The sequence below is a fragment of the Acanthopagrus latus genome, chromosome 2 (assembly GCF_904848185.1).
Source record: "Acanthopagrus latus isolate v.2019 chromosome 2, fAcaLat1.1, whole genome shotgun sequence".
Lineage (NCBI taxonomy): Eukaryota > Metazoa > Chordata > Actinopteri > Spariformes > Sparidae > Acanthopagrus > Acanthopagrus latus.
Window position 1 is genome coordinate 31788272 of NC_051040.1, and position 26924 is coordinate 31815195.

Consider the following 26924-nt stretch of genomic DNA (forward strand, 5'->3'; position numbering starts at 1 on the left):
ATGCTCATGTGCCCATTGTTGGTGCTCTCGGCAGTGGACGGGTCAGCATGGGCACCCTAACTAGTCTGCAGCTATGCAGCCCCATATGCAACAAACTGTGATGCACTGTGTATTCTGACACCTTTCTATCAGAACCAGCATTGACTTCTTCAGCAAACTGAGCAACAGTGGCTCATCAATTGGATTGGACCACATGGGCCAGCCTTCGCTCCCCATGAGCATCAGTGAGCCCTGGCCGCCCATGACCCTGTCACCAATTCAGTGAGATATTCCTTCCTTGGACCACTTTTGATAGATACTGACCACTGCAGACCAGGAACACCCCACAAGAGCTGCAGTTGTGGAGATGCCTTGACCCAGTAGTCTGGCCATTTTTTCTGGCCAATTTGGCCCTTGTCAAACTTGCTCAAATCCTTACAGTTGCCTATTTTTCCTGCTTCTAACACATCAACTTTGAGGACAGTTGGTGTGTCTCAATTCAATGTTTGCATCCTTCAGAGGCCACATTTGGAGGTGAACTGTGTCCCAAGTCAAAGGCCCCTCCAAATGCAGCCAAAAAATGCAGCCTTCTTGTACCTCTTTTTGGAAGATGCACTGCTACTATCCTTCGTGACCTCCCATACCCAGTCTTTGCACGCCTATAAAAAGAAAGAAAGAAAATGGCGACATGGCATGGCGTAGATCGTCACTTTCACAGGCCTGGGTGGCAGAAATCATGACGTAAGGGTAAGGGCGGGAACATCTGGTGAATATCAATCAGGATATGCTCTGAAGGCTAGACCGTTCCATTTATCAACGGTTGATGCAGCCCTCGAAGGTCTCTCTGAAGGACTCGCCTTGCAAGACTGCAAAGGCCAGGTCCTTCGAAGGATACAGACACAGAATTGAGACACAGCAAACATGTTCACTTGCTGCCTAATGTATCCCACCCACTAACAGGTGCCATGATGAAGAGATAAGCAAAATCCGGCAAAGCTAGCTGATGTTTGATGCCTCGAACTGTATGCTGGGACCCTATTTGTACTGTTGCTGAAGTTTGGAGCTGTTCTGTGGAGACCAAAAAACAGAGCTAAAGGATAATGTATATTGGACTCCTATTCATCAGGTGGGCACACACGTGACTTCATATGACTGCTAAAGTGGTCTGTCTCCTGCATGTTTCAATTGTTAACAGCTTTACCATATCTAACTTAAAAGGTTATTAAACTACAATGTTCTATTGCCAACAGGTGGCCAAAAAGAGTTTTTAAGAGTCAGTTGAAACACACAAAAACCAACTCAGCTGGTCCTTAAGGACTGGTAGTCATGTAGCTAGGTTGAAAGGTTATCAAGTTTAGGTTCTGATGTAAGGGAGAGGGACAAATCCCAAGAATTCTCCCATCATTGAAATTCTATGAAATGCTGGCTCAGTTTGACTGCCAGATGTTGACTTTGAAATCCAGTTTGTGCCAGCTTGTTTCAATGCAGGAAACTGTGCAAGCTGACCCTCATGTCATAGTGAAATAACTCTTTAAATGATTGACCTTCATTGGGCTTTTGGGAAGTTGATTTGCAATACAAGCCTTAAAAACATGCACATAATGAAAATCGGAATCTCCCAATAAAACTCAACATTTAGTTATTGTTTTAATTCTCTTTAAAATGGAAGGGTAAAAAGTAATTTTTATAAACAACAATCTTGGAGTGTGAAGGAAACTTGCCATTAGTCACAAAAGGCATGGCTGGCTTTTGTTTGTCTATGACCTTTCACCTACTCTATCACTTTTGATTTACAGTCCCCACAAAATCACCATGTTCTGTCTTTGGTAAGTAATACTCTTGGCGGAAGTTTGGTGATCAAAAGTCAAATTCGCCGTGACCTCAAATCTTGTGGGGACAATATTTCAAGGATACATTGAGGGATGTTTTTTTTTTTTTAGTATTATTTTTAAATGAACACAAACCTACACTTAGACTTCAGGGTCAACTGATTAGATTTTGGAGGTCAAGGCTCACTGCAACCTTATTGTGAGGTGGCAGTGTTATCCATATACCAGTACCAAATTGTAGCTTCTTAGGAGCTTTACTTTCTTTAAAGTGGAGGCATATAACCGCCACATGGTAGTTCTAGTTTGATCTGTAAGTGGGTTGATGTTTGATTTAACTTTTATGAGATGTGTTCTCAAATCCACCCCAGTTATTCTCCTCCATTCAGATTTTTTAGTAAGACCTTTAAAAGTTTGAATCCTCCATACATGATACGGTGCAGTTAATTTCCCTAAAGTTAAGGCAGCATTGGGACTTCAGCACCATTATTTTTTTTATTGTTATTTTTATTTATTTATTTTATTTTTTTACAGTTACACAATTTCAGGAATAAGCTAATATTGCTCCTATCATCTCTCTTTGGTCAGCAAGCATACTTTCTAAAATGTTGGACTATTCATCATCACCTCACTCTGCATTTTGGTTTTCTTTGATCTTTGTACTTCCAAACTCACTAAAGGATTAGTCTTCAGAAAACACAGAATATGCCTGTTAATCTTTTTTTTTTTGGTCTCAACATTTGACACTGCACTGAAGCCTAAATCTGTTCAAGACTGTAGTAACTTCTACACAAAATGATATTGCAGATTATTAGAGGCAATCCTGCAGATCGAACTTGCCCTGCTTTGTAGGTCCATGTATGACATGCTCCCAGCTGCCATCTAAAGAAAGGAGAAGGAGATGTTCGCGGAAGTGTTTGAAAAACGTAAACATATTTACTCAAAACAAATTACGCTCTGTACAGCAGCCCCAAATGTCTTGTTATAATTTGAATTTGTCTGTCCTGTCTGACCTCACGAGTATGACCTGCACCAGGATCCATAAGTCAGGGAGCGTAGTGTCAGAAATGATGGGAAAAATATTCCCAACAACAAACTCTATCTTCTTCTGTACTCACATGATAAGTACGCCTTTCTTGATCTCTTCCAAAAAAAAAAAAAGATCAGCCATATATTGAACCTGCCACCACCTGCATCTGGGTTAATAGTCCTCCTATTGGAATACCCCAGACAGTATGCAAGGTTTGGAGATGAGCAGAAGGAGATGATTGGGTGGGAGTTCCAGATTGTTACAATACAGTAACAATGCAAATGAGCTGAACATCTATAAAAGCAATTTGGGCTTCCAGAACACCTCAGCAGTGCCACAGGTTGATTGCCTCCATGCTATGGCGCACTGACGCAGTCATTGGTGCAAAAGGAGCCCGGACCAAGTATTAAGTGCATTAATGGACATACTTTTCAGAGGGTCAGTATTTCTGTTTTATTAATCCTTTTTTTGATGGGTCTCATGTAAAATCCCATAATTTGCAGATAGGCCTACTGGATTTTGGTTTTCATAAACTATAAGCATGATGATCCAAAATAAAAACAAAAAAGGTATGAAAGTTTGACTTTCTGAATTAAATTACAGAAAAAAATAACTTTTTCATGATATTCTATTTTTTTAGATGCACCTATACATCTTCTTTATAAGTTTATTTAAACTTTTGGCCACGACTGTATATGGGTCTGCCTATACTGGTCTATCACAAATAATCAGTATAAGTGTTTGTTGTCTAATATGTGCTGTTATGAAAAGTTTCTCTTTGCGGCTCAGTGGCATAACAAATGATTAGCAAAATTAGAGGTAATTTGTAGGAATACACTTTCAAGTTAAAGTTTGAGTATGTTTGTTTGTATGGTATGCTATTATTAGCTACAGATACATAGGCATAAAGCCAGGAGAGAAAAGGAGTAAAATCCACGGTCTTTAACAGCTGGTGGTGGTACGACACCATTTTAGTTTGAGGAGGGGCTGCATTTGGACAAATTGACAGCAGGGGGCGAGCTTGGTGGTATTACCATGGCAACTGTGCTGACGTGTACAATGAACACCCTCCCTCGGTGTTATGGTCAACCCTCCTTTAGCTGAAATAGCTCGGTAAGGTTAACACCCAGCTAGAAGCCATTATACACAAGAGATTGTGCCTAGCTAAATCTACTCAATCAAATACTATTATTACGTGTTACACTGTTTTTAATCAGAAAGAGTGGCAACACCCGAGCAGCACAATTAAAGAATCAAACAGTAAAACTAACTAAATTGTCGAGAAAGTAAAGGAGGACAAGAGACAGAGGCCTAGGGACGACTGGATTTTCACCCGGGCCGTGAAGCTTGGCGGAGGGATTCAACCGACTTCAGTAGACATCGGAAGAGGAAAAGCCGCCGTCTAAATTCCGCACCAATTATTTGGTTTCTCTAGTCAGATATCTTTTACAGTGTGTACTTGGCTTTTCTCTTAGCTCTGTGTTCTTATTTAGATGGCAAGCTTCCCAGACTCTGTAAACGAAAATGATATAGGTAAGTAAAAATCCTACTGTGTCCTGTTTCCAGGTCTTTGGAGCAGCGTGGCATTAAGACGCTATATAATTCCCATGTCGTTCAAAGTTATTCTCTTAGTAATGCAAGCTAAAAACGGCCTTATTTCTGTTAGTGCAGATTAAGTCACTGGCTAGCTTTAATGGCCTTTGATTCGCCACAGTACCGTTGTGGACTGTAGTGAGCGTTGTTTACCTGTTGTAACTGCTCGGTAGCTGGGATGCTATTCGAGTCAGTGTAAGCTAACATATTCTGAATAATATTCTTTTACAAACATTTTAGAATGTGTACTCTGCGTGTATACGTTAATAGTAAACTGAACGTGGAGCCTTACTGTCATCAGTTTAATGCTAACGTTACCCTTTGTTTCTTCGGAATGACGGTTAAATTACAACATACTGCACAGTCCCAAGCAAACCGATGGCGCAGCGCCTTTTTTTTTTTTTTTTTTTTTTTTTAAATCAAACCCGTAACGTTAAACTTCTGTTGGTATTTTGCAGTTGAGAATGGCTCGCTGTTTCCACACCCGTAACGTTACGTTAATAGTTAAAAATGGATTTCCTTCTCGCTTTGTTGCTTATTCAAAACTTGGTGAAGACCCCCCCCCCACACACACACACACACACACATCAGCAGTGAGGCACGTTACAGGATTCAGGGCTGTATTTTACTTTTATGCATGTAGCTTATTACTTTCTTATCATATGTTGTGTCTGTAATGTAAAATTGTTGCTTATATCGCTTATATTCTTCTTTTTTCAAATACGACTCATTGCAAATCAGTTACCACGCCGTAAATATCAATATAGGAGATTTTAGTTGAGATTTTGAGCTTATCCTGTTTATGCTAATGCAAGAATCCCTATATTTCTTCTGCAGCAGTATGATTAGCGTTAAACTCTTGCAGTTTAAAAGATAAGCCAACTGTCTTGATTATCTGTAGAAATTCAAAAAGTTCACAGTATAACCTGTACCAAAAATGAAAATATTTTTTTTGTCACAGATAAAAAATTTGTTACTGAATGGTCCAAAATATTTATTGTAAGTAAAAAGCATTGCCTCTAAATGTGTCCACTAATACCCTATTGTATTTTAGATATAATGTCTTACCTTTCTAGAATATTACCTGCAAGTTGCCAGATTCTTGATTTTGTATGATAAATTAACAAGATTCCTGAGATGTGCAAATACATTTCAGTAACTGTTATAATTCGTGTATTGACAGAGTATCAAACCGGCTTATCTCATAAATGTCCCCTCCCACTGTTTTTGAACAAATATTGTGCTTAGCACAGTTAGCCAGTCAGATGCCTGCATATTTGACAAGCCCACAAATATCTTTGGGTCAGTGAAGAGATTACTTTGGTATTCCTGTGGGAAGGTCTGGATAAGCAGAGAGGTTGTAACTTGTTAATAACTGATCATTTTTCTGTGTGTAGCTGCAGTAACGGTATTGATGTTTATACAGGTAAGGCTAAGTTCATCGGTGAACTCTTGGTGCCTGTTGCTCCCTTCGACCAGAAGTCTGGACGCGAGGCTTGGACGGTAGCTTTTGCACCTAATGGTTCCTACTTTGCTTGGTCTCAGGGACATCGCATTGTCAGGCTAATTCCGTGGACAAAATGCCTGAAGAACTTGTAAGTGTAATTTTTGTCAGTTACTACCAATATTTTTGATGTAGCAACTGTGACCATTAAAACAATAACATACATATTTATGGTTTTCTAAGAATCTAAAAACCCTTAACCCTTAATTGACCCCATAGTTGTGCTATAACTTTTTCCTTGTTGCCAAAATTATCTAAATTGCACACGCTAGAGCCAAAATGCATTCTATCGGTGGGTTAGGGTTACAGGGTTATTTTACATCTTTTGCCTAGCATACCAACCAGGTTTTTTTTTTTTTTTTTTGTCAAAACCTTAAGAAGCCCTCATAGCTTTTAAGTCACCAAGAGAAAAAGTACAGTTGCTGATGGGTGCAAACTCCAACAGCAAATCCGAAATCACAACGTCAAGTAAAAAGTAAAACAGCAAGGCGGGAAACACAATAGCAAGTTTGTAACCACAATTACAAGTTCCAAACACACAACAACATTAACCAGAACTGACATCAGAATTTCGTCAGCTGGAAAGGGTGGGACTTTTACTTGTTGAATCTGATTGGGCAGATCAGTGTCAATAACCATGGGAAATATGAGGTCTGACCACTGACTTGAAATGATAAAGAAGGAGAAGCATGCTATAGGAAGCCTTGCCACCATGCATCCTCACTGGTAAGTGTGTGTTTGTTGCTGATTTGTGTAAATGCATAGGCATTTGAAGTATTGATATAGCTTTGTGTTAAAGAAGAACTGTCAAACTGTAGGATTTATTAACTTGATAATGTTGTCTAACTATGATTGACACCCACTTGCTTGAAGCTAGGGCTAACACAACTCCTCCACAGATAGCAGTACATTCAAAGTTAATTTGATACTAATACTGAATACTTTTGCAGTTCCAGTGTAACATCTGCTGGTCATATATTGTAGTAACGCATCGTATTCAAGGTGCACAAATTGTGCTTTTTGCACAGTAATACTGGATTTATTGGTATGTCACAAGTAAAAATACAGTCAAACATCAAGTGTTCTTTTAATATTATTATTAATATTATTATTATTATTGATATTATTGCACTTTGTGTAGATTAGAGTAAGAAACTGGTGTAATTTATGTTACTGCACATCACTACAGTTACCAGCAGCAAGGCATGTTGTCTGACAGTGACCCACCACAGACACACACTGCTGGACTCTTCAGCCTCGCAACAAAAGTGCAGGTTTGTTGCCTGGTATGTTAGGATTACTTTGAGCTGCAGTGAACTATTGCAGCCTTTAGTTGATATACTAATGGTAATATTGTTATTAATTTGTCTTAAAATTATCCCTAAATCTGTCCTGTTTTACAGATCATCTGAGTGATCACGCGAAGTTCAGGTGTTCCTGCTGGACCCACATTATTTATATTTTCATTTTATTGGCTACGAATAAAGTGTTTATTTTCAAAGAAATTTTTGGTCATTATTTAAATTTAGCACGAAGGGTCCTGTCACATTAGAGAAATATGTACTTTACAAAGTCTGTCATATAACTATTTAGATTATGAATAGACTTCACATTTAGAAGGGCCAAAAGACTTGGTTAACTTAATTCTGTCTGTGAAGTTGTTTTGCTAGTTATCCTTTGAGACAGGTAGTAAGCAACACAAAACATTCCAGTTTTACAGTCAAATTTTGTGACTTGGTTATTCTCCACAGTATTTGGAAGAAAAAAAATCACTTCAGTCTGGCTTCTGAATAACCCCTTGCTAGCACTGAACTGGAGGAACAACACATTTGCAATTGAAACAGAAGATGGAAACAGGGCCCTCTTGCTTCACTTGCTTCTTCTTCGTTATAATTTCCAGTCAGCGTGGACTTCCACATATTTCCCACTGTTACTGACACCGATCTGCCCAATCAGATTCAAAAAGTAAAAGTGCCACCCTTTCCAGTTGACAAAATTCTGATGTGATTCCCAGTTAATGTTGTTGTGTTTTTTTTTTTCATTTGCATTTGTGCTTTCCATCTCGCTGTTGTGTTTTCTCTCTTGCAATTGTGTGTTTGTCTATTACTGTTCGGGGTTTCTGACTTGCTGTTGAGTTTGACCTGACGTTGTGATTTGCACCAGTCAGCCACTGTAAAAAAAATCATAAGTAATAGGATGACATGATCTATGGTCATATCTCAGTCAGCAGTAGTACAGTTATTATTGTTATGATTTTCATTGTTTGCAGTGATTACATTTGATTATTATCTACATAGATCTACATATGTATTGGTGCTTGGCAGATCTAGCTGTTGGTAGAATCTTCCAGCTGTTGTTTGGCCCTTCATATATCTCCCCTGCCTAATGCACAAAGCAGAATGAGCAGAAATAGCTTGCTCAAGTACATGTGCCTTGTATTATCAGCTCCCTTTCTGCTTAATAGGCTCTTTTTCCACTCAATAGGGCCTTGTGACTCTCAAAGCCACACTTTGATATTGACTGTGAAGCAAGTGCTTCTTGTTCCCAAACAGCAGGCAGCTTCTGCATGGATTTCCATGGTTATGGAGTTCAGTGTCACTCCTGTGTTCCTGTTTGTACTTTCACACACTTTACCACAGCTGTATTGGATCTATCTTAAGTTACTGCCGCAGGCCCTGACAGTTTACCTTCAGACTTTTATAAAAAAAATTGGATCTAAATTACGAACCCCTCTTTTAGAAATGTTTAGGGAATCTTTCCAAAAAGGAATTTTACTACCCTCGTTAAGAGGTGCATAATTATTTTACTTCCTAAACCAGGCAAGTCAAATTATAAATGTGAAAATTTGAGACCAATTAGCCTCTTAAACTAAGACTTAAAAATCTTATGTAAAATTTTATCCAAAAGATTAGAAACTTTCCTCCCAGGGATCATATATGCAGATTAAAATGGATTCATTGTGGGGCGTCAGGGCTTTCATAATGTACGTAGGGTGCTAAACACGACCATAAAGAAAAATCAATCAAATCAAAATAGCTTTTCTGTCCCTAGACGCAGAGAAAGCGTTTGAAAGGGTAGAATGGGCATACTTGTTTGAAGGATTAGACCGGTTTGGATTGGGTAATACCTTTTGCAGTTGGGTGAAACTTATATAAAGAACCCCATGTAGAGATAATCACTGATAATAATCTTTCCAATACAATTAAAGTCAGGAGAGGTTGCAGACAGAGATGTCCTCTCTTGCCCCTTTTATTTATAATAGCAATAGAGACTCTAGCAATGGCAATAAGAAATCACACACTGATTTCCCCTTGCCACCTCCTTCAAACTTTTTTTCTAGTCTTCAAAAACTGTTCAACCCTGTTATTTGGAAAAATAGACGTCCCAGGCTTCGCTTATCTCTTCTTTACTTACCTTTTGACAGGGAAGGGCTGAAATTCCCAGACCTGCTATGGTATTATTGGGCAACTCAGATTAGGTCTATGAGGTTTTATTATTCATCAGACAGCTCACCAGCATGGAAAGATATTGAAGTGATCTAAGTGACCATTTTAATCCTCTTTCTATTTATCAAGCTAAATATCCATCATGCTAGTTAACATCAAGGACTGTGCTCGAAGACGACGGTAAAATATTTTCTTTCTCTAACACTGGATTTATTTATGCCAACGGTTTTACATGAAATCGGATTTTGTTTTGTGAACAAACTAGATGTTTCTGATACTATTCAACTCACCGTACAGTCAGTCATAGGCGACTTTTTGTCATTTTGTAACTAATTCATGGCTGCTTCGGAGCGGCACACAGACCCACCATCTGTCACTGCGTGTGTGTGTTTGTGTGTGCGCGAGTGGGGGAGCCTCCGAGCACATGAAGCGTACCGCTCCAGATTCGAAAACAGCTTTGCATTATTATTATTATTTTCACTAATACAGCCCTGAATTAGCATTACTGAAGTCATTAAAAGTAATGAAAACAAAAGAGACTGACTGAAATGTCGGTATGCACTGGAAAGGCAGAAATATTTATCAATGTATGGGAAACACTGAATTTTTAAGGTGTGGTTTGAATAAATATCCATTACCTGTCACCATCAGATTTCTGATTCTGATTCTGATTCTTTCAAGCGGATCCAAACGGCATCATCCTTGACCTCGCTTTTAAATCGCGGGTCAATGGCCGTGGCCTCCTCCAGAAAAAGTCAAAGGGTATAATCCGACATCATCCTTGACCTCGCTTTTAAATCGCGGGTCAATGGCAGTGGCCTCCTTCAGAAAAAGTCGAAGGGTATAATCCTAAAAGGAAAAGATTAAATGGTCTTGAGTTTGGAGGTGTGTTTTGAATTTAACTTGTTTTATATTATTATTTATATCAGAAAACAGAAAATATACTACATAGGGTTAGGGTTAGGGTTAGCGATGGGAGATGTCCCCCCAAACCTTCTCTTTGATGGATTTGGCAAAGGCAGAGTCATCTCTGGCCTTGAAGTAGTCCTCAGGTTTCCCTAATATCGGGAGGATCTGCCCTGCTGTGGCACTCTCCTCAGCTGACACACAGACAGTTGAGGTATACAGGATTTTCATGATCTTGAAGAAGTCTTTGGCCTACCTGTAGTCATCATCCGAGACTCTCTCCAGTCTGAGAGGAAATCACAAGCATGCTTTGTCTATTAGAATCTCCACGTTTCATTTTCTTGAGGATATCCTGATTTATTTTAAAATCAATTATCAATACCTGTCCCTTTCTATTGACCTCTTCAGCCTTGGGTCTAATGATGCTGCCTGGATGGATGGCTCAACAAATCTCTCTACCATTAGGTAGAACGTGTACCACCTGGTTCTCACATTGAGGATGACCACATGTTGTGGAAGCCCTTGAACAACAGCACATACAGTATATCTTTTACTAGTCTGACCCTTAAATTTCAGGTCAGGTGAATAGCTTTGTTTTCTCAGTTAGGAAATTTGTTTCACAGTCAGCTGACAATATTAAACAATAAATGCCACACTACCAACCGAGGAGCTTTTGCTTTTCCTTAAGCACTGGCTTTGCAAGGCTGGCCTTCGTCAGCCATACCACGATGGGCCGGACGTGGTCACTATGTAAAGCTTTTGAGCTCCAAGGTTAAGGCAATGGGCAAAGCATCCTAACTTCAATATGTGCATTCTTCTGACTGCTACGTCCATGTTAGCTGCATTGTCAACTGTGATGGCAACTACTTTAGATTTGATGTCAAATTCTTCCAAAATGCCACCTATCTCTTCTTCAACAAAGGCCCCTGTCTGAGACTCATAAACTGCCCTGGTGTATAGCTCCTTTCCTTAAGTTCAACTTGCTGTGTATAATACACTTTTACAGTGAGGTAGTGGTCCTGAGTAGCACTGGTCCAACCATCACATGTTATTGCAAGATATTTGGCTGCCTACAACTCTGCTTGTACATTTTCTTTTTCTACATTATACCATCCTGGTAAAACTGTGTTGTTCAGCATGTCTCTTGATGGGGGATGGTATCTGCGGTTCAGCCTCCCTGTCATCTCCCTAAATAAGATAGAGAAGATAACAAATTATATGATACTTCTGTTATAGTTCTTATTCAATTTTAACTAATTTCAATTATCCCTGTAGACCCCAGTAGAATTTTATAATGTTTCTACAGTCTGAGAATCCTCAATTTAATGTGGTCTAGTACTTATTCCAAACAAACAAATCCATCTCAGAATCTTGAAGAAATTGACAATAGGTTGTTTTAATTTAAAACGGTTAAACTTGGCATTACCTAAACCAAGGAGCTTCCGCCGTTGAAAAGGGCAGCAACCCTTTGAATATGAATGCCGTCACTGCTCTGTGGCACTCCTCTACCCAGTCATGACACGAGGGTGGGTAGCACTTGAGACATGGCAACCTTTACCATAAAGTTTTTGATATTTGGTGCTACGGATGTGATTCAGTCGGTGCTCAAAAAGTACAGAGGGTTGATACCCAGCCCTACTGGTGATATGGTTATATAAATTTGTGTGTCATCTGCATAACAATGGTAGAAAATTTCACTGGTTTCAGTTGTCTGAGCTAGAGGGATGGGCATGTAAATGTTTCCTCCAAAGCTTTCTTTCTGATGCGGCCTTCGTTAAAAGCTCTCCATTGGCAGACCAGCAATGTTGCTTTTATTTTGAGGAAGATATATGAAATACACACACTGCTATATTTGCTCAGCAGTTCAGTTCAAAATAAGGCTGGGACGACGCATCGACATAGTCATCGACATGAATAATTTGCGTCAATGTGTTGTCCCAAACAACCAAGGGGGTAGGCGAATATCAGAAAGTGGTTGGACGTTTTAAGGTATGTTGAGCAAACTTGCCAGAACAAAATGCTTCTGTGAGGTTTCTGATCATTTATGTCGGAATGCAGATCTGCCTGCATTTTATTTCATTTTGAATGATCTCAAGGCCAGCGTTTAAGTGTTCAGACGTAGAAGTGTTTAGGCCAAGGAGCACAAGATTATATGTCCAGAGCTTGGCCGTTCAATGCACTATTTTACATGGGCTAGACATACATAGGTACGATTTTTATTTTTGGTATTTCTCCTGGATGACTTTTCTTATTATTTTAATAAATAAATGCTACATCTGGCATCAAAATGCATTATTTTGCACAATTTAATTAATTGCACAGAATTTTCTTTTGAGAGATTCTTGAGGAGTAATACTCTGTGCCATGTTAAAGAAATGTTTAATAAATATTGAAACATTACCAAAAAATGTTTTGATATCCACATTGTATGAATAGTTACATTGATCAAGTAATGTGAAATAATCGGTTACTGAAAAATTAATCGCTAGATTAATTGTTTGAAAAATAATAATCTGGGACAGCTCAAGTTCAAAAATTACAGACAGGAATAGTACAAACAGCCCCAGTGTTTGTCTGAAAAGGGGTTTAGGCAACAGGCTCTTACTGTGGTCTGTGACTAGCACACCTCTAACGTGTGTCTCTGGTTGACCTCTTCTATCTTTCTCCTTCTCTGCTGCTTTAGTTCAATGGGTGGAGAGGGCACCGATGCCAGTCAGAACAGCTATGGAGGCCAAGTAATCCCAGCTGCAGGTGACCCCTGTGAACACACCATTGACTGCGGTGACATCGTCTGGGGTTTGGCCTTTGGCTCCTCGGTGCCAGAAAAGCAGAGCCGCTGTGTTAACATTGAGTGGCACCGCTTCAGGTTTGGCCAGGACCAACTGCTATTGGCAACAGGCCTCAACAATGGTCGCATCAAGATCTGGGATGTTTACACTGGTGAGAAACATTGTCCTTGATTATAATTTGTTTTTTCCCTCTTCAGATTAATTAGTTACTAAAAGGATAAGGCTCTAAGTAACACGTAAGTATGCTCTGAAGTAACAATGCTATTGCAGTTTTTTGTAGGAAAAATCAGGCTTTTGTTTAAAGTTGGCTGTCAGGATATTTGGTAGCCATGTGCAAAAACCACCAACACCAGTGGGATTTGAGGGCACCAAATTGAATGAACACTATCTCAGGTCCAGCTGACATACATATACTCCAGACGAGTCTTCTTTGGAAAGTCTGAAAGTAGTAAAAACTTTGTTTCCAAAGTTAACATGTATTGGGTCTGCATCCTGGAGTTTCTTATTTCTGAAATCAACAGCCCAGAAAGCTGCTCTTTAAAATGATTGTGTTGCCCACATTCCACATATTCCTACCTCCTCTGCCCCAACTAGAAAATAAGGCTAAAACAGAAAAATGTGGATTATAAAATCATTTACTGTTATACAGCAGTACTCATGGGTCAGTGTCTGAGACCAATGGCGTCCTGTCATCCTGGGGATGACAGAAAATGGGTTTGGGACTAATAGTGATTTTCTGTTGTGCTCTGAGGAGTGCCAAAATGCAGGTGACCTACACTAATGTGCTGCTCACACGTTGTTACATTCAGTGGTTGAGGTAAACTAGTGCGCCTTTCACTCTAGGCTGTGATGATAGGCCTGTTTTAGTTTCATTGTGTGTGAAAGAGAAGATCAGATAGGATGTACCTTTGTTGATCTTCTGTAGGGGAAATACAGTATGACACAGCACAGCACAACGGAGTCAGTTGGCAAAAAATACACAAAGCAGCAGCATGAGGGTATGAGTGTATCAAGAGAAAAATTAACAAAATAAAATAAAAATGTACTCAAGTAAGATATAATATAGTAGAAATGCTGTATACAGTAGATGGATCTGTGTGCAGAGAACTTGTGTTTTTATCTCTAGCAGTTGCCTGTTAGGTAAGCTGACCAAGGTTGACCTGTGCATGCTTAATCACTGTCCCTTACAGCTTTTTTTCTTCTTTAGCCAATTCTTGCCACATTATCAGCCACAACCACAAAACATCTATAATAAGGCTGCAAGATATTAGAAAAACTGACATTGCAAATTTTTTTTAACCCTGCAATATATATTGTGATTAGGGATGGGAAAGGGAATGGTTACTGGTGTCACGGTAAACCATGATAAAATTCTCAACGGTGAAGGTTACCGTTTAAGTTTTAATTACCATGGTAACGGTCAATAACCACGGTGTGGAAAACTCGCGAGATACTTTATCCAAGTCTCACTATGCAGGCTCAGCGTGCAAGGTGCGCTTGTTATGTAGTGAAGAAGACAGTCAAGTATAAATTGGTGTTTGCTAAATTTGTCCATACGTTTTTGAAATTTACAGTTATGTAACTATTTAAATTTAAATGCAAGCAATGCCTCAGGCTCAGGCACTGCCTACTCCACATTCAGCAGTCTCCTCATTGTTGTCACTCAGAAAACAAAAAAAAGAAAAACAACTCCACTACACACTTAACACACTACACCAAACACTACATAACAAACTAACTATATACTCCAAACACTCTATATGTCACAAATCTCCCAACTCTCGCTATCTCTATCACTGTGTCTATCTCTGTCACTGCTGCTGTCACTCTTGCTCTTCCGTCCCTCCCACATCACTCCCCTGTTCCTCAGCAACCAAATCACGTGGTTTGCCATATGATTTTGTGATTGCTTAGTGTGGTGCCTTTCTCCACCAATAGGAAAGGGATTAGCAAAGGTTTTTTTTGTTTGCAAACACTTCCCGTTTGCAGATACTTTCGTGAGAAAAGCCCATTTTGACCGTTTCTTCCTGCACCAAACGTGCAGCAAACATGATGGCAGTGTTCAGGAAAAAGCGTGGTGGACATTATTTATCATAATTCCAGTTTTACTTGGCCTATCAACACTATTTAAAAACTGGTAAATACTTTGAAGGTCGCACCAACACATACATCGGAACCAAGACTCATGGAGGCTGCGTCTTGCTGCTATGTCATCCTAAATTGGTCACGTGATTTGGACACACCGACACTTCGACTCAGGGTGTGGGGGTGTGGGGGTGGGCTCTGCAGTGATTGGCTCTGGTGCGCACGTGACCATGGTGGATAGTCCAAACAAATCCGACGTTACACACCCTTAAGCCACGCAGCAGCCAAGTTGATAATCTCAGGTCAGTCTCATCCTGATCTGCAGAGATATTTGAGGCACACACAGACAGACAAATTTCTCGCTTAGAGAGATTACCGTCTACTTACTCCATGTGCAGGGGGGTGGTCTTCCTTGGCACACCTAATGACACATGGATCGCTGTGCATGCAGAGTCTGCAGTCCATTTCTGCTCCATGCCTGTTTAGAATAGCAACACTGAAAAAGGTCTGGTCTGAAACAGTGTTGTGTGGTGCAGTGTAGCTTTTCGAACTTTGTGTAATCAAATACACTGGTTTGGGGTATTTTAAAAATTCATATCATAACAAAAATATACTGGTATTCGGTGTGAACCAGTATACCGCCCAGCACTAAGTGTGTGTCAGGTCCCCTTGAAATTAGATGAGTTCATCTAATTTCATCTCCTACATCACAGGCGCTGCAATGTGACTATTGCACACATGTACATTGCGATGATGATGCTCAAACGATATATCGTGCAGCTCTAATCTACAACCATAACCACAAAATGTGTTGTCTAAGGAAAAATCTAACGTAATACTAATGGTGAAACTTTGCTTGGCAATATGTAAACTTGGGTTCTTCAGTCCTGTGTGCTGTAAATTGTTCAGTGTAGAATTCATGGGACATTGGCCAGGCAATAAGAAGCTATGTAAAAATAGACAATCTTGCTAATGGTCTCATATCCCTTTGTAAGGCATGTAGAGGCTGGTGTTAAATTGTGACAATCCTCTGTTCCATTTGATGGCTTGTTGCAGGAAAACTGTTGCTCAATCTGATGGACCATACTGATGTAGTGCGAGACCTGACCTTTGCTCCTGATGGCAGCCTCATGCTGGTCTCTGCATCCAGAGATAAGACCCTCCGGGTATGGGACCTCAAAGATGATGGTATGTAGATAACTTCTACCTTAATGGTCTTATCTTAATAGACATAAAGCATAATGCAGCCTTTGTGAAAACCACAAACTCCCAGCAAGCTTTCAGAGATCATGTGAGCCCTAGCATTTACTTCATAGCCAGTGAAATGTCATCATGGCATTTTACTGGCTGTGAAGTGACCCCATTAAAGTGATCTTGCTAGGTATGCGTCCTGTGTCTCTGACAAGTGGAAAAGACACAGTGAAGTCACTATCCATGCATCCTGGGACGCACCATATTTTATCCCTGATAGTGCTTCATTGTGAACAACCAATCCGTACTGATATAATTACAGTAAGAAAAAATCTGCTGGTTGCTGTTTCCAACAATCTGCATACTGTGTGCATTATCACTATACTTTGTAGCTTTTATTGTTAAAATCTGTGTGTCAAGTGTCAGTTTTTGTTGCAGCACAAACCTGGTTTTGGTGAATAAACTCACTGGGTCACCATCAAGAATAATAAGCTCAATTCTGTGCACTCTCGTGACAGTAATGACGAATGATGCTTTGCCACTGCCTCTGAAAATAATTCCAACAAATGCACTATGTCCTCCTGTTAGAGTAATGTTTACTGAACACTACATGACAGTTCTGAGAAATTACTGAGGCCTATTTAAACCATTTAAAGGGCCACTTTGTAGTATTGAGGAAGGAATTAAAACGTGATATTTTGATAATGACAATATTCATGAAGTAATGATACAGTCTGAGAACTATTTATTTTTTCCATAACTGAATGAACAAGTTGTTCTCATAGTAAAATAAGGTCATCAGATCAAAAAAACTGTTTGTTTATTTAGTTTGTTTAGGCATAGAAAAAAATCTATCGCTTCTGAGAAAGCTCTCTTCCGCAAAACTACATAATGTTTCTTTAAGGTCTTTAGTGGTACATTAACACATTACCGGTGTATTGCCTGTAGGAAGTATGTATTCCTTTAGAAAAGTAGGTGGTAAAGTAGCTTTTTCATGGATGGCCAAATGAGGCTGTGTTTTAAGGTGGGACTTCAGGGAAATTAAGGTTTGTTGTGAAATTCGATATTCCAGGGTATAATTGGCCGTTTTTGACTATTTTTGATTTTGCCATTATTTCTCACCATATAAACTATTTACCTTGCCCTGCTTGGTGTCAGTATTTTCAGCACAACCTCACGTGTGACTCATTGTAGTCCAAACAAATCCAATGTTGCACACTCTTAAACCACCCAGCAGCCAAATTGAAAATCTCAGGTCAGTCTGATCCTGATCTGCAGAGATACATACACACACACACACACACACACACACACACACACACACACACACACACACACACACCAGGGCATGTGAGTGGAGCGGAGCAGAGCGTGCAAAATATAGTCGGAGCGCAGGGTGGGTTTTAATCCAAAGGCCAGAGCGATGGTTCCGTTTCACTCCAGTTCCGTTCCGATACCGCTCTCCACGAGTCTAGGGCATGCACAACAGACTCACGTGCCTACATCAGATGTCATTGGTTGAGAGATGGAGTTTGTAAAATATTTTGAAAAGCAAGCAGACAGGTCATATAGGTGCAACATCAGGAATTGCTCCCTCTTTTAAATTTGAGCGAGCGTGGAGCGATTTCACTGGAGCTGAGCGAACACCCACGTAAGTGGGGAGCGGAAATTCTCACCGCTCAGCTCCGCTCAGCTCCGCTCACATGCTCTGACACACACACACACAGATTTCTTGCTTTTATAGAGAGATTAGTTTGGGTCAGTTTGTTAAAATTGTTGACAAAAAAAGAAAAATAATCTCCAGTGTAATGGTGGTCAAATATTTAAGTGGGAAATGTTGGCATCCATGCCTTTTTGATTGAGGTGCAAATCACATTGCCTTGACATTTCTTGTGTAATTGCGACTGGGGACAAACATTGCATGTCCTATCCCCCACTTTTGTCTCTCTATTGTCATCAAAGACAAAAAGACAAAAGAGGATTGTCTGTGATAGCAGTATGGCTTTGACATTAAAGATCATAGTGTACTGTTTTTTGTTATCTTGTAGGTAATATGGTGAAGGTTTTGCGGGGGCATCAAAACTGGGTGTACAGCAGCGCCTTCTCCCCTGACTCCTCCATCCTGTGCTCAGTCGGCGCTGGCAAAGCAGTATGTATACAAGTTCCTCTTTTGTTATTTCATTGGGTTTGCTAGCCAATCTGTGTGCAATTGTTGTGACCAGTTATGCTCAATCAGCCTACAAATGGACAAAAACTCCCCATCTGCCTTGCCCTCCCATTTCTACCATATAACAAATTGTGCTATGTGTCATAAGTTGAGCTTCCTGCACCCACTTTCTTTTTTGTTTTTTGTTTGCAGTGAGAAAAAGGGCTTTTGGTGTTACAAAGATTGCATGCAGAGTAGACTGTTTTCACTAATTTTATATTAGTAAATTTGTTTTACCATAGAATTCATACACCGCTGAAAAGTGTTAATGATTGATGTGGGGTTGACCAAACTAAGACTTTGAATCATTACAGCAGGGCAGTCCTGGAAAAAAAAACGAGTAACTTCCAATAAATGCAGTTTTGTTAAATTCTGACCTAATGAAAGCCTTGCATATTATCAAAGTTCAGAAGAAAATATTTCTACATTTTATTACATGTTGAATATACTTCCCATATGTCTGCAAGTTTCTGGATATCTTTCCATAAACTGGCCACCATTAACTGACCTTAACAATGTTGCAGCTGTAGATCAATCTGAACATGGTGGTAGTGGTAGACATGGTTGTAGCTTTATTCGGCTGTGTGTGTCCCTACAGTGTGTGTCTTGCTCTCCCTGTCACAGGTGGTGGCAGAGCTCAATGTGTGATTGGTTTTGAACGGAGCGCCGCGCTGACATTTTGAGCAGCCGGTGTAAACCGGGGACGCACAGTGCACAATGCCCAAAGGCCGGGCCAGGGGCAGTCTGGCACCTGACCCACAAGGTCAATCTGTACGTAGGTGCTGCTCCGTGTCTGTCTACCTCTGCTGTTGCAGTTCCTCTATTTATTTTAATTTCAGTTTAAAACTATCATTAAACTGGTTATTAAACACCCCCTCTACCCCTTCCCCCAAACTCTCTTCCAAACACACTTCTACACATCTGCCCTTATCTTTAAATAGCTCCATTGACGTCTGCACATGCTAGCTTCTCTTATGTTACTAGAATATCTGTCCGTGTCAGGTTAAATGTATCTCTTGTAGCATTATGTAACAGTGTAATGCTGCCAGATGCAAGTTTTAGAAAACTATTCAGCTAGCTACAACAGTTTAACAGCCAACCTGCCCCCTCCCATCACTGTCACTGTTAACAGCAGATGCCAATGAATTTGCAAACATTAAACCCGCTCCCTTAATCATGGATTTATGATGGTTGTAGATTATTGTCGACATATTTGTTATTATATTTATTTGTGCCTTTGCAGGGCACAATTCTTTTGCCATATACTGTTGAGAAAAACAATCAACAGATTGACCAGTTATGTGGTAATCTTTCCATCTGCAGTTTTGTGGCTTTGTCTGCATTTATAAAGAGTATAAAAGGTGTTTCTGCTGTTGGCAGCAGCTGCAACAATGAATTAGACTGGCTACATCCACATTTTTCCACCAGCATACTTTACATGAAAACCTCAGCTAAGAAATCCCAAAAAGAAAATGATGCCGATGTTTTTAACCTAGATGGTGGAAACTACAAAATGCAGAAACTAGCTAGTACAGAGGAAGAAACTGCTCAAGAAATATAACCATTAGCCTACATATTTTATGTAATGTTTTTTTTTTTTTTACGTAGTTTACTAACTGAAGTTGTTCACAAGCAGGCTTTGCACCACTTCTAAGCATTTTCGCATTCTTACATTCTGAGAAGAAGCAGAAATTGTATAACTGCCTAGTTCTCAAATGATGCATTTGTACTCAAAATTCAGGCCATGTCTGAATGTTCAAAGCAAAAGGCTTTCATAGATGATCACTCCTCTACCAGTATGTATGTGAGTGTATAGTATGTGCGTATGTGTGTATGTATGCAATGTATACTTTGCCAGAGGTATCAACCCTTTGGCCATAAAATATTCTTTTCTCTTGCAGTATCTGTCTCTCTTCGTAGGCTTCTGCCGGAGGTGCGAGCCTATTGTAAACACAGTGAACTAAAACTCTGAAAGGGGAAACCAGTGGAGTAACATTATGTTACCTTAAGTTACTACTTGTTTTATTTTCTCTTTTTTGTGTAGAATTTTATGTTAAAACCATGGAAGTATTAATATAGTAATAATGTATTAAAAATTATTGTTTCATATGAATTATTCATATAAATTAGTGTCGAATTTTTACTTTCTAGGATTAAAAAAGATTGAATGTTAATTGTAATTGACAATATAGGTGAAGTGTTGCAATTTGACATAGCCTTGCTGTTTGTGTAGCATGTGCTCTTTTGTTTGTTCGGCCTGTTTAAAGGTTACAAATATTTACAATGACCTAACTTCAGCATAACTCTGTTTAATTCTGTTTTAATTCATGCTTCCTAATTTAATTTCTGATTGTGTTTTGTGCATATAGTAATGATTAGTGTAAGATAGCACATGTACTACAACATATCATTCCATGGGCTATAATTATACTCTCTTTACATTGCAGGTGTTCCTATGGAACATGGATAAGTACAAGTTGATCCAGAAGCTGGAGGGGCACCACAATGATGTTGTGTCTTGTGAGTTTTCACCAGATGGTGCGTTGTTGGCCACTGCCTCTTACGACACACGGGTCATTGTGTGGGACCACCACAAGTCCACCATCCTACTGGAACTGGGGTAAGAAATTCACACAATATGGGGGCCATGGGTTTGCTACCCTTGAATGCACTCAATGAATACTAAGGCTATAATTGCAAAACCCCCAAGTATCTTGAGTGCAACACAGTGTTGTTAGTTATGATGTTAAGGTTTCATTTTCAAGAGACTAGATGGAGTATTTTTACTGTAAAAAGATATTCATATTTATTTACTTTTCGAGGGTTCTGCCTGAATTTTAATTTTTAACCCGAAATAATTTCTTGTGACACTGTTACCAGTATTGAAGTTGTTTCTCATCTTTTTATAGTCATCTCTTCCCTCCTCCATCACCCATTTTTGCTGGAGGGGCAAATGACCGCTGGGTTCGCTCTGTGAGCTTCTGCCCTGACGGCCGTCACATTGCTAGCATTACTGATGACAGGTAAGACACGGGATGAAATGAGCATTTCAGTTATATTTATATTCCCCTACTTTATATGTGTTTTCTTAAAGCAACTTTATGTGAAAATTGGCATTTTGTGTGATTTTGCACCCCCAGACAGTTTCTGAGTGCAATACCACTGCTGTAAATCCAAATCTGTAACAATATGTCAGACCTAATATAGGTGGTAACTTCAAGTAAAACACAGTAACAAATGACAGTGTTATGTCTTGAAAACTTTTATCTAACTCTGTGATCTAACCCTTTCACTGAAGTTGCGTAGTGCAGAAACAAGTTATAGGGGCCAGAATGGCTGTGATAGAGACACCAATCATCTCCTCACAAGACACTGATAGCATCAAAATGATTTTGAAGTGGATATTTTAGGGTAAAATTGTCACATAATGTGGCTTTGACTTGTCTTTTTTAAACATGTATGCCAGTATCCGGGTTTTTTTTTTGTTTTGTTTTGTTTTGTTTTTTTTGAACATGCTGACCATTAGTATCAACCATCAAAACAAATTTTCTGTTATGGGATATTGTAATTCTAATGGTGTTTGTTCTAAGTGGTCAACCATATCAGTGTGAACATGTTTCAGCAGTGGATAACTAGGTGCCCTGTTTGCAACACTTACATTTTAAAGTGTTCTGAATGAGCAGTGACTTTTTTTTTCTTTTTTTTTTAGTCTTGGCAAACCCACATGTTCAGCTGCAATCCTTTTAGTGTTGGTGTTTTCCCTCAAAACCTTTTCTCTGATGCCTATTTGTGCACATGGGCTGATATATAATCAGCACAGTGCAGCAGAGAAGCATCACTGTTTGCACCAGCTTGTTTTTAAATGTTGCAGGGAGTCATGTGCCTTAATAGAGCTTGAGAGCACATTGCTTCTTTCTACTACTAAGGGTCACATGGTTGTCACAAGGTAGCTATTAATCACTCTGATTGCTGTCTGGCCAAGCAGGGAACTTATGTTGGAAAGAGAAGCAAAAACAAACTCTGTTTGTCTCTGTGTATTTTGATAAAGTGAGGAATCAGCAAAAGATTTCTGACACCAAAGTTTTTTAACTGTATCTCCAAACTGTACTACTCAGCTGCAGTACTCAAGTACATTTATTTACTATAAACAGAAATCGGCAGTGTGTTCAGCTCGGCTTAGCTCAGTGTGTTTTGAACGCTGACATTTTGAGCAGCCGAAGTAAACCGGGGACGCACAGTGCTCAATGCTGTTAAAGTTCTTCTATTTATTTTCTACACGTCTGCCCTTATCTTTAAATAGCTCCATCGACTGTCAGCACGTGCTAGCTTCTCTTATGTTACTAGAATATCTGTCCGTGTTAGGTTAAATGTATCTCTTGTAGCATTATGTAACAGTGTTAAGCTGCCAGATGCAAGTTTTAGAAAACTATTCAGCTAGCTACAACAGTTTAACAGCCAACCTGCCCCCTCCCATCACTGTCACTGTTAACAGCAGATGCCACTGCTTTGCAAGTGTTTCAGCGACCTTCTGCCTTTAACTCTGTATGCTGTCAGATCCCTGAGCCAAACACGCTGCAGGACTCTCCTGTGCACCTGCTGAAAGCAGAATAGGAAATATTTCAGAATCTTCATGTTTCTTAGGCCTCGTACCGACTGCAACTACAACTGACACAATGCTGTGGACAGAGAAATAACTATGGTTACAGCATCAAAAAACATGCTCTGTTGTTGCCAGTGTAGGCAGCAGCAGTCAGTTCAGCATGTCATTCACATCAATAGTCTGTTCGTCCCTAACAGATTTTCTGTCGGGACGCCAGAGACACTAGCTCACACTGCTGTTTGTCTGCGGGTATCCTGTGCCAATTCCCCCCCTCCTTCTCTGTGTGAAGGAGGCGCAGCATTGGCGAACCGAACCAGTGTGAATGGATAAGCCGGATGTGCCTATCAAGGGTGTGTAGATCTGACAGTCTGGTACACAGGTTTTTCACTCAACTAAATACAGAGAAATGTCCTCCGGCCTGCCCTACCAACTCCTTGTCACATTTCTGCCTGAAAAACAGTATCTGTCACCGCAGAACTTTAATTCACCACGAGTGACGGAGTCAAACATTGCCCTGTTCAGTGATGGCAATTATGTAATTCTGTAATTTAGATCAAAAAACGTAACTTACTTTCCAGGATGTTTGGTGTGTCAGGATCTCAATCACAACACATCGTAACAGCATCAATATGATTATAAAGAGTCAGCAGGTACATGTTTACATTAACAGGAGGACAACGGGGAAGCACCTTGAAAAAAACTCACAGATGTCATCATCATGACGTGTACCGTCACGCCTCTCGAGGGGGTGTACTTTGTCCACAATAGTGTTTGGATGGGTGGTGCGTGTCAAGTGGCATTCACATAAATGCCAACATCCAAAGTTTCCTAGCAGAACATTGCATTGTGATAAGATGATCAATGTTATTTATGTAACCATCAGTGGTTTTAATGTTGTGGCTGATGGGTGTTTCTAGTGTTATCTAGTATTAGGCAGGAAAACACCCTTTATGTCAAACAGAAATGAGAGAATGAGTGGATGTATGACCCCTGAAAAGAAAATGTCGGAAAAACCGAATTGTGAAATGTATACATGTGTTTTATCAGCTCAATAAACATAAAATTGGAAGGGAAAAAAAGCTAACTTCTGTGCTGAGACTGTTTCAGAGACAAAAAACTGTAGACAAAAAAGTGCTCCCCAACCAGAAACCATGGTTCGATGGCAAGGTGAGGACCCTGCTCAGGACATAGGATTCTGCATTTAAGTCAGGGGAACTGCAGGCCTACAAACAAGCTCGGTGAAGCCTGAGTAGAAGCATGTATGCAGGTATAAGCAGCACATGGAGGAGTACTTCAGTAGCAACAACTTCAGAAGCATGTGGCAGAGGATAAAGACACTGATCGGCTAAGGACATCAACACAGCCACCAACTCCACAGACTGCCCACTGCCAGACTCCCGCAGCAACCTTTCTTGCTTTGACCGCCAGATTCTGCTGACACTCATCCAGCACTACCAGGAAAGGTCAACACCATTCAGCGGGACCAACATGAGGTCAGAGCCACCCTGCATAGAGTCAACGCAAGGAAAGCAGCTGGTCCAGATGAAGTCACCAGCAGGATTGTCAAGGTCTGCACAGCACAGCACAGTAGCTCTCGCTACTACAGCCTGCAGTCCCCACCTGCCTGAAGTCAGCAACCTTTCATCCCAGTCCCAAAGAAAGGTACAGTGAGCTGCCTTAATAACTATTGCCCAGTTGCTCTCGCCCCATGATCACCAAATTTTTTGAGAGATTCATCCTCTTTCACATCAAATCTGCCAACCCTGCTGACCTGGACCCAGAGCATGTGAGCGGAGCTGAGCAGCGAGAATTTCCACTCCCTGCTTACGTGGGCGTTTGCTCCATCGCTCAAAGTTATACCAGACAGCTCCGCTCAAAGACCGCTCTCTGCTCACCTAAAATCTCATTCAGGTCTGGTGAAATCACTCCATGCTCGCTCAAATTTAAAAGAGGGAGCCATTCCTGACGTTGCACCTATATGACCTGCCTGATTGCCTTTTGAAATATTTTACAAACTTTTAACAAATGACCTCTGATGTAGGCTAACCCTTGAAGGCACATGTGAGTCTGTGTGGACTTGTGCATGCCCTAGACTCATGGAGAGCGGTATCGGAATGGAACTGGAGCGAAACCGAACCATCGCACTGGCCTTTGGATTAAAACCTGCTCTGTGCTCCGACTGTATTTCGCACGCTCTGCTCACATGCCCTGACCCGGACCAATACCAGTTTGCCTACCGAGTGAACAGGTTGACAGAGGATGCTGTCAACGCAGCACTCCACACAGCCCTTACACACCTGAACCAGCCCAACATGTATGCAAGAGTGCTGTTGCTGGACTTCAGTTCAGCATTTAACACAGTCATCCCCCACAAACTGAGCAACCAGGGTGTAGGCAGTTCATTGTGCACATGGATACTGGACTTTCTCATCAACTGACCACAAAGTGTCAGGATTGGAAGCTGCACATCATCAACTCTCATCCTGGACACTGGCACATCACAGGGGTGTGTCCTCAGCCCTGTCCTCTACTCCCTCTTCACCCATGACTGCTCCCCAATCCAGCCCACCAACACCATTGTCAAATTTGCTGATGACCATAGTAGGACAAATAAGAAATAACAGCATGTCAGCCTACAGGGAGGAGATTCAGCATCTGAGGGAATGGTGTTCAAACAATAACCTTGACAAACACCTCTAAAACCAATGAACTTACTAGGGAATTCCAGAAATCCAAACGCACAGAGCTCTCTGCCCTCTACATGTATTGGGGGGGCAGAGAGGGTAGAGAGCTTTAAGATCCTTGGGGTTCACATCTCGACCAACCCCACCTGGACACAACACAACTCACACAACTCTTATCAGGTGGGGAAGTGTTAAAGCACACTTCCCTCTTATCACCTGCTGACCAACTTCTGTCTGTCAGCGATAGGACCTGCAGCGGGTGGTGAGGGCAGTGGAGCGTGTCATCCGGTCACTACCCCCGCTCAGAGACATTAGTTTTTGTCAAACTACAATCTATGTCTCGTTGTTTTTGAAACAATGACGAAAACATCTATTAATCCTAAAAGAAGTGACCAACTGTATTCATGCATGCAGTTTGGATTCTGACAGCAGTATCCTTTTTTTCTGTCTCTGTTCAGGCTGGTTCGTTTCTGGAGCATAGAGGAAAGGGCTCCTCAGGCCATTGCCTCTCTGTCTAATGGCCTCTGCTGTGCCTTCTCTGCCGAAGGGAGTGTCCTTGCTGCTGGGTAAGACACGAGCAAGTGTTCAGACACATCATCCTGAACACACAGATCACATTTACATAACCTCAGTCACACCTCATTGACTCCTGCCTTATGACAGACCAGTAAAAGAAACAAATTCTCTGTGTTTCTTCTCAGCTGTCTATCTCCATAGACAGGCTGCAAGCATTTTAAGCTTTGTGAAGTATTTTTTTCCACTGGAGTCAGTTAGACTGTACCATTGAAGTATTGTGAGTTGCTCCAAATTATACCTCCTCTTGTTTGAATTGTCATCAATTCCCTCCCCCCCCAGGACTCGTGATGGTAGTGTCCATTTCTGGGAGTGTCCTCGTAGCATTGCCAGTCTGCAGCACATGTGCAGGATGGCCCTTCGCCGGGTGATGACCACCCAGCAGGTGGAGATCCTGGCTATTCCCACGCCACTCCGTGATTACTTGACCTACAAAGTTATCTAATCATCCCTTCCACCCCACCAGCCTCAACTAACACCACTGCACCTGCTGCAGCAGCATGCTGGAAAAC

At 40.7% G+C, this 26924-nt stretch overlaps 1 protein-coding gene across 3 annotated transcripts in view; it reads left to right on the plus strand.

Moving 5' to 3' along the window:
• Positions 1–3835: 3835 nt before the first annotated feature.
• wsb1 (WD repeat and SOCS box containing 1) overlaps positions 3836–26924 on the plus strand; it is a 25063-nt gene continuing 1974 nt past the window's right edge. Inside the window, exons 1-9 of one of the 3 annotated variants that reach the window (XM_037073602.1) lie at positions 3836–3948; positions 5855–6023; positions 12968–13224; positions 16215–16346; positions 18398–18498; positions 21003–21175; positions 21465–21578; positions 26298–26405; positions 26695–26924. The exon at positions 26695–26924 is cut by the window's right edge and continues 1974 nt beyond it. In XM_037073602.1, the coding sequence (XP_036929497.1) occupies positions 12972–13224; positions 16215–16346; positions 18398–18498; positions 21003–21175; positions 21465–21578; positions 26298–26405; positions 26695–26857 (1044 nt within the window). In that variant the 5' untranslated portion in view covers positions 3836–3948; positions 5855–6023; positions 12968–12971 and the 3' untranslated portion in view covers positions 26858–26924. The other 2 variants (XM_037073595.1, XM_037073611.1) reach the window with 2 other exon arrangements.